The following is a 9,143-nucleotide window of genomic DNA, read 5'->3' on the forward strand; positions in this document are numbered from 1 at the left end:
GTTAAATGTTTGTGAAGTAGCTTCGACCAGTTTAATTTCTTAAATTGCTAAATGCAACGTATAATAATAGTAAACTCCGCTGTTAATTATTAAAACATTCAAGGTAAAATTTCATGTTGAACAAAAATCAGTAGCGTTCTAAACAATGCTGCGTAAAGGCCACGCACACAATGGACAAGTTATTTTGGAAAAGCGAAGGTCGTCATTCTGATGGAAGATAACACTGCAAACTTCTTGTTAGATAAACTATATATTACATGCGCTGATGAACATCGTACTAACTACCTTTTCTGTAATATGAGAAGGGCAGGCTCATTAACTATTATTAATCGAGTTCAAAATCAGAGGTCACTTTGAAAACATGTGGCAAAAAACTAAAACCATGATTTTCCGCCAGCTTTTCGCTGGTGCCTTTGCTTACTAACTTAATCGTGCGAAAGCTGTTTACAATTATAATTCCCAGGTTACAATTTCTCATTGCTATTGAAGTCTCTTACTTACGTACTTTAAAAGACAGCTATATGATGTTCAAACCTATTCCGGTACTTTACTGGTATTATTGCAATTCCCACCTAAAATGGCACTTAATTGAAAATCACTCTAAAAGAAATTTAACAAAGCCAATTGCCATATGATAGTAAAATTCTATTTATTTAATTCTATTTAAAAACATAAAATTACAGGTAAAGTTAAAATATGTAACTTTTTATGTTCACATGTCATGTTATTGCAGTAAACAATCATCATTAAATGATTAAATCCATCCATATGCCACTATCTAGGTATAAAATAAAATACTATATAATCACCATGTATTTAATAAATAAACACGTTTACAAATTACGCCGCCGAAGCTATGTATGTAGCATCTCGTGAAATTTCAGCAAGCAGATCTATCAACTTAACACTAGTTTCAACAAAAACAAAAATAGTCTTAATTCATTGTAAAAGAATATTATAAGAAGCGTAATATTTTATATTTTTATCTATGATTTTTTTGGAATTAAGTGAAGTGGTTTATGTATTTAGACTCTTTTTTCCATTTTAAATTAGGGAAAGATATAAATATTTTTCAAAAATAATAAATTAATTTTTCTATATATAATTCATAAATTAGGCTAGATATAATAAAAATGTAGAAACGTATTTTAAAAAATCGGCACCAAAAATACTACCGGTTCAAGAATTTATATCCATACATGAGATCATCATATACGCTTCTGATAATATTCTTTACACATATAAATTAAGTCGACAATAATAAAAGCATAATGTTTTTCCTGTCATACCAAAAAAATCTTTAACATTCATCGTGCTGATAAATTTTATTTGTTAAACTAATATAAAAATCGTTCAGATCATCATAGCTACACCATTACAAATCATTATACATCTTATCCAGATAATGCCACGTACTTTGTGCCTCTAGTACAACCTCATTTTCCTATACAACCCTAATAAAGTAATTAAATTCGATATAAAATAATGAAAAATAGTTTAAAAAAAATTGTCGTTAAATCGCACCATATATTTCAAATAAAAACGAATAAATAAATAAATGTCATTTTTGGAATAATAGTCGGATGCTAATATTTTTTCAAAATTGTGCTATAAATTACACACGAAAAATAGCAAAAATTTCCACGTACCACCCTAATCTCTCATTACCCTAACTACGCTATTTAAAAAATATAAATCCATTCAATTATACAGTTAAAGTATTTTTAAAACACCCATTAAATACACTACACATAGTAAAATATTTAATCAGCTGTCTGTCGTGTAAGCAAAAAGCATAAATAATTAGTGTATATATTTAGCTATTTCCAATAACGTTTTATCGACGGAATCGATGTGGACTTTTTAGTGTACGCAAGGTTACGGTTTAATAAGAACAAAGCTATATACTATGCGGATCAACTAAGAATAGGACGATTCTGCGTCATAGGTTACTTCAAACGAATTAACAATAATCTCAGCTAACAAGTCAGAAATGCAAAAAGGATGGATTTTCAAGTAATGACATAAAATTGACACATAAAGGTCATAAACATTCCCTTTCTTAGTTGAATCGCATAGTAAGAATCACATCTAATCCAGAACCATCCGAGCTGGTGGAAGTAATTTTTCCTCATATTGATATTCCTTTAGGGTGTGCAAGAAAAGTGACTCATCGGTCTATTTGACGAGTTCAGGAGAAACTTATAAGTTTAGAATATGGAAAAAATATGAAGGGAATTCAAAAGGAAAGCTCAGAAACGCAACACACGAACAGATGCCATAGCTGCTAGGGATGTGAAATATGTAGTTTCTTTGCATAAAAAAAATCAAATTCAAATAAAAAAAAATCATTGCACATAAAAATAACACCATATTTATTACAATAGGATTATAATCCTTATAAAATAAATATCAAAGTACGATCACAATATATCATATCTATTTAGAATATTATCTTGTTCTTAGTGTAATAAAATATACTTCCATCAACTCTGACACAGGCAAATGTTACCGTAAGGTGTATAATCTAACGAAAGCAGTTTTGTCTTGCAATTTAAAAATATTTCTCCTATATGAAAAGCGCTAATTCTGAAAAAAATAAACATCTCTTTGATTAAATGTTTATTTTATTATATTAGATATATATTATAAATTGAACATGCAACGAAGCTCTTTTCCGGTTTATTTACTATAGATTCTATTTTCATTCTAAAAAAACTGCAAGCTTCTATCATAAAAAAAAAATTGAAACAGAAAAGAATTACAATAAAATACATGTTTTAATCAAAGAGATATTAATTCTTCACCTTAACCATCCTTACAAAATAGTGGTGCTATAATTTTGTACATTGTGTACTAATTAATTTATCACATATTTTAGAAACTTGTTATGTCCCAAATAATATTTAGTTGTGATGCTTGAATGTATCAGAATTTTAATGACGTGGAGGTTACAGCATAATACAGTTCAGCCAAGTCTTATATTGAATACAGTTGCTTATACAATAATATATTAACAAGGAATGTGCATTTGTTATGGAGATTACATTGGTATAAATTTGCCCAAGATACAATAATTTGTTAAATGCAGTATTTTGCATATGTGCGACGCCTAGGTAAAATCTAAATAGGTACACATATATACTGATTATATCATAAGATTTTTCAGGAAAATTTCTTAGGAAATATACACCTTTACCACTATCAAAGAGAACAAATTTCTTGTTGAGCTGTTACAATTGACTTTTATAGAAACTATTTTTATTGAAAATATATTCTGGGCTTTATTCGGTGAAGACTACTTTTTGAGATAATTTTTTTTCATTATATCACATGAATATGGTAACGATTTCTACGTAATTAGATTTTACCCGGCACCACTAACCATGATATTATTAAGATAGACACTTAATTGTGATACTAACACAAGTCATTAAGCTATAATCACAATCATTATACTATATAATAATTCTATCTAAAAATACTTATCAATACAGACTAGGAGCACAAACATCGATATAAAACATGAAAACAAACTTTCGGAAAGGATTGACAATACTCTGAAAAACAATGATTAAATTATACAATAAAGCTTCTACACACATCACAAGATTTCAATTAAGACCTAAGGTACGTCCTGCAAAAGCATTTTAGCGATGAAAACTCTATATAAATTAGAAGCCGTATTTAAGCGTATGTAAATATAAATAAATTATGAACACTGTTCCGAATTAATTTGGAATGTTATCTATTTAGACAACTACATTTGGAATTATACATCAGTCTCAGTTTTGCTGCTTGTGCGTCGGCTTCTACCAACCGAATTCGGGTTCACCCAATAAGGGCCGCTCAATAAAAATTTCTTGACATTGTATTCCATTCGCGCCAAATCTTCTGGCGATATATCTTTATCACCTTTGGCTTTAAGAGCCTCTCTTAATTCTTTGTTTGGGTCAAATTCACTACTAGTTGGACTCTTTGTATTATCGTTTATTTCCGTTACCGTTACGTCGCCACTGTCAACTGGAAATATTGTTTCTTTGGCGACGTTGTTCATGAGCTTTATGTTAGCTGAATGTTTAGCTGCTTTCTCTGGATTAGCATGAGTCGCAATGGAATTCTGGATCCAATTGTTACGAGCATCGCGGTTATAAGATTTAGAGTATTTACTAACAGGGTGTGGCATGTTAAGGGCCAGTTCATTTAACGTTTCAGTGAGCCTGTTTATTTTATTGTCTCGTCGCAATGCACGGTTTGCGAAACTGCATTCGTCTTCCAATGGATCATTTAAATTATTCTGTTGTTCTAAATTCTTTTCGACCCATTCAGCCACGCGCAACAATTGTTGCTTCTGCAACATAGCGGCGCTGTCGTCACTAGATAGCGAGCTAGTGCTCTGTTCATTTGTAAATATCTTAGTAGTTTCGTTAACTTTCAAATGTGTTTGTGTCAAGTTTGGATAGACATTTACAATATTTGGTGTTGTGGGTTTAAGGGCTGGTTCGATTTTCTTGTTATACTTGGGTAATATACCCTGAGGAGGAGCATCTTTGGAAATCTTTGTATTTTCCAAAGTATGAAATTGTGACATATCTATCTTCTTTAGAGGTCTTGCATATTGACTAGCTACCTTGTTTTGTTCGTAACGATCGAAATTAAATATTTTCACATCATGGTTATCGGTTGGGGTGGGCTCATCGACTTTTTTAGCATTTTCTTCATCTCGAGTTGTATCTTTTTTAGGAACTGTGTTTTCAACAGTGAAATCGCTCAATAAATTGTCAATTTCACATGAATTCTGTTGACTTGTAATACTCTGTTCATTATTATTTATATGCTCATTGTTAGCAGCAAAGTTATGCGTCTTCAATGGCTGTAATGGTGCCGAAGATACAACATTCAGTAGTATTGGATTTATTGAATTGCTTTTATTGCTTGAATTGGAATCCTTGTTGTTATTATCAACATGAACATCTATGAGCGTACTTTCAACCACTACCGTCTCATTGTTGCTATTAATCTTAGCATCGTCGTCTGGTTTTTCCAAATCTATAAAATTGTCCATACCATCATTTAGATCTTTGAATATAGAATTTTCGTTACATCTACTTTGACGTCGATACAAAACCGGTGGAACATCCGGTTCAGCGTTGTCGAGCAAAATGTTTTTTGAGCCAGCTTGCATGCGTAAGTGGCAGAATCGCGGCCCGGGGCCTACTTGATTGGTAGATTTATGCGTGCTTACAGTTGATTTAGCTACAGACGATGTTCGACTACCATTGCCCAAGGAACTATGAGAATGCTTTCTTATGTGCAATGAGTCTGCATAAGGACTTTGGTTTTTAACTTTAATCTCTTTAGCATTTGGAATGTCTTTGATTAGTAAGTCTTCATTTCCTACACTATGAATACTGCTTTTTTTACTAGAGATAGAAGTCTTTGTTCTGTCACATAGCTTATGATGAATAGTAGGTTCCATACTCATAGTATCTTTTCGCTTTATTTCATCTGGTTTAGTAAACACCTCATTTTGTATGTCCATGTTAACTTCATGCGTGTTTACTTCCGGTGCTGTCTTTTCATTTGACGGAATTTCAATTACAGTACTTGCTTTAGCCACTTCAATTAATGGCACGTTTTCTTTAGTCTCCACAGGCAATGTCTGTGGAACTATGAACATGGGACTCGGGCTGTGATTGTTAATTTTTTCATTAATAACCTTGATAGCATGAGGCGACACACTTCTCACGCTTAAACCCGAGTTCAAAGATTTAATATCTGTATTACAGTTCAGGCAGAGAGAATTCTTCATTTCCCCACTAAGTTGAGTCTGTGTGGAAACAGTATAATAACTTTCATTATAGCAAAATGGTTTGCTCTGAGATTTGGAACATGTGCATGTATCACAATGCTTGGTGACTGTATCTTGAATGCTGTCTTCAAGTATTTTAGACATAAGAGATGCTGAAATATTAAATTCATATTCACTTGCGTCAAATGTATCAATATCATTACCGGTCTTTGAAGCCGCTGAACTGGCTGTCTTTGGTGTTTTCGACATGACGTACTGAGATACTCGCGCCTGTGTATCTACAGGGAGCTGAAACAAAATGATAATGAAATATAATATGAATTTCATAGAAGTTTCCACAATTCATTTGTTTTTCTATTAAACATTACCATCAAAGAATGACATACCAGAATTATATGTCATTTGAACAATCTAACAATTTCTACATCCTTACATATTTAAGAATTTGTCAAACAGTATTGCTTCAGATATCAGAGCCGAGAATAATTTATACATAAAGACAATGGACAGAAATGTTGTTTTGAGATGAAATCGAGTATTTGTTACTTACATTGTCCAATTTTTGAGATACAAAGTTGTCAGGCTTGCATTGCAACAATTGAATTGCAAGATTCATATCATTTTTATATCTTTCCTGTAAACATTCAAATTGAATTAGGATTATGTTATAATACATATATTTTACTGAATATAAAATAAAAATAGTAATGTTTCTTGTTTGTTTAATTAAAATGTCTTTATCAGTAACATAAATACTACTCAATATAACTCATTATTACATTCTCTTTCTGTAGCATACTGTAGTTATGCTTTGACTCCGCCAACCGCACAGACAAAGTAGCAATGTCCTTGGTCAATTGGCTCTTTTCACTCTTCATCTTATCAACCATCTGCAGCAGCTTGTCTTCTAACACTTGATTCAATTTCTGAACTCTTTTGTGTGAATCGTATAGCCTGAAATATATCATAATATTATTATGAAGATGATAGTAAAGTATTATTACATTTAACTACTATGATAGTTGGATATAATTATGATATCCATTTAATATACTATATCCATATGTTTTTATTCATTTGTACTGTCATTGCATACAACATTTTACAATATAAATAGTAAATTAGTGTCATTGAATTTAAATTTTAATTAGAGTTGAGTTGTCATACATCCAAATAATGCTTTTAAATAAGAGCACTGTTGCAGAATGTTTCAATTGTATCTAAACAGCACAAAAGTAAATGAATATAAAATGCTTTGCTAAAAAAATATATTATGCATTGTTGTCCAAGTGCAGTTACTTACATGTGGCTGATTTGTATGTTCTTACTGTAAAAAATTAAAGTGTCCAAGATAGAAGCATTCCTACTTACAATTAGACAACAGTGCATGAGAAGTCAGTATTCATGCATATTTCTGTACTCCATAATATGTGCATGGAAAATTTACTAGTTGTGTTGTAATTCATTAATCCTTTATTATTTTAATAACTGATTAAATAATTGATTACAAGACATGTTATCATACATTTACTAATTATTATTAGTAAATAGGTATACAATTGTTCAAACAATTCTTCTATGTAAACTATCAATAAAGGCTTGAAGCTTTTGTGATCTAGTTTTCTTTGCAATATCAATCATGTTTGTATTCTTTTCTGATAACGTCCATTTTTGCAAAATGTACGATAAATTCTTACTTGCCTTCAAAATGCCCACTTACCGTTCATACTTTTCCCTCCAGGTATTGACCTGCTCATCTAAATCTGTAGCCCGTGCGTTGCATTTGAAATACTCGGCCTCGAGAGCTACAAAATGAGCATCCTTTTCAGCGAGGTGTTGCCTCAGGTGCTCCAAATCCTTTCGCAACTGTGCCTCAACACCTTCATTGCAATCCTAGTAATTGTGTGCGATATCAAAATAAAATCAAAGAAGCATGTGAAATGGTAACGGATAGTGTGTCTATATCAAACAAAAATATGGAAACCGCAAATAAATAAAGAAAAGCGTTGTGCGTAATTGTTATGATATTAGTTCAATACTTTAATGAATAGATTATTATCTAAACAATTAGTATGAGACAATTAAAAATTAACATTTTAGTAGCAAAATAAAACGTTTATAACATGTAAGTAAGTTATGAAAGTAAACAATCTATTATTTACTACAGTTGACATTTTTATATTTAGAAAAAATAAATTGTCAATTTCCTACTATGAAAAACCCATTCAAATGCGTATCATGCGCCAATAAAACTTATACATCTGTACGAAAATTATGATAATCGTGAAGTATTAAGAACAAGAACCAATAATTACTTCTTGCAAGTGCATTGAAATTATTAACGAAAGATATTCTTTACCTTGCAAGGGGAATTTGTGCTTTCATCCATCACTCAAATAACTAATTTAACTTCACATTTCACATAATTAACACCCGATTTGTGAGTAAATATCTACGCCACGTCACACGAAAAGTGATTAAAACAGCTATTTTATCAATAAGCTGATGAGAAAATAAAATAAAAATTAAATCGAATAGTGTATCATATATTTACTTCAAGTTGTATACGATAATTTCAATCGTGAGTTTTTAAAATTAATTTGTGAGAAATGAGGAAAGTTATTAAACTTATTGTATTTTATATTTCAGTTACATTGGATTTTTATAACTTGATTTTACTTGGGACGCGATTTTGTAACAAATGTATTGGGTATTGACGTTTTTGACGTACGCATAATGTCAGTTGTTTATACTCTATACTTTTTAACATACAACCCTGTAATAAAAACTACCCATAGAGACGAAAAAAAAACAACTTACAAATAATAAAAAGTGTCTGCGCAACACATGCTGTAGGTATAAAATATATACATAATAAAATGATAGGTCGGCCGTAACACAATCCAATAATCCATAGTCGTTTAACGAAGATGTTTAGACAAAGAGCAGGGGGCAAGGGGCGAGACACAGATGGAACCAACTCAAGCTGCATACGCCACGTTATTGGCTATGATAGTTCTTAAAGTTAATAGTTATAATAGTTCCCTATCTTTGCGAACTTTGCATAAACATCCTCAACACAACCAATGAAGCTGTATTTCTTTTAGCCCTCTGTTAATCTATTTTTCCGCAAATATAGGGGCATTTGAATTAAATAATACTGGCAATACTATTTACAGAGGTAGATCAAAACTAATGATTGCACCATTTTTTTAAATCAATATTTGACTATTCATCGACTATTAGAATATTTTCAAAATGTAACCCTTAAATTGAAATTTATGATTGAAACGTCAACATAATATTGTATACCTATCTCCCGATATCGCAT

The 9,143-nt window shown here is 31.2% G+C and overlaps 1 protein-coding gene across 2 annotated transcripts; it reads right to left on the reverse strand.

Moving 5' to 3' along the window:
* Positions 1-1,199: 1,199 nt before the first annotated feature.
* On the reverse strand, positions 1,200-8,514 carry LOC119832852 (probable serine/threonine-protein kinase DDB_G0282963). Of its 2 annotated transcripts, none has more exons than XM_038356645.1 (5): positions 8,172-8,514; positions 7,533-7,617; positions 6,592-6,766; positions 6,363-6,446; positions 1,200-6,100 (listed from the first exon to the last, which is right to left on the reverse strand). In XM_038356645.1, exons 3-5 carry the CDS (start codon positions 6,700-6,702, stop codon positions 3,773-3,775), a joined length of 2,523 nt encoding a protein of 840 aa, XP_038212573.1. In that variant the 5' UTR covers positions 6,703-6,766; positions 7,533-7,617; positions 8,172-8,514; the 3' UTR covers positions 1,200-3,772. The 2 variants fall into 2 exon arrangements, with proteins under 2 accessions (XP_038212573.1, XP_038212572.1); XM_038356644.1 differs by having other exon boundaries at positions 7,533-7,705.
* Between the last annotated feature and the right edge of the window lie 629 nt (positions 8,515-9,143).

This window comes from Zerene cesonia, chromosome 16 (assembly GCF_012273895.1).
Source record: "Zerene cesonia ecotype Mississippi chromosome 16, Zerene_cesonia_1.1, whole genome shotgun sequence".
Lineage (NCBI taxonomy): Eukaryota > Metazoa > Arthropoda > Insecta > Lepidoptera > Pieridae > Zerene > Zerene cesonia.

Bases quoted from the DNA above. Each gene is read 5' to 3' on its own strand.
- LOC119832852 (XM_038356644.1), bottom strand. From the start codon at position 8,201: ATGGATGAAAGCACAAATTCCCCTTGCAAG. The intron at 6,447-6,591 runs GTAATAATGAGT...GAATGTTTACAG, and splicing joins GTATGCTACAGAAAGAGAAT to GAAAGATATAAAAATGATAT. The intron at 6,101-6,362 runs GTAAGTAACAAA...ATTTTGTTTCAG, and splicing joins TATCTCAAAAATTGGACAAT to CTCCCTGTAGATACACAGGC.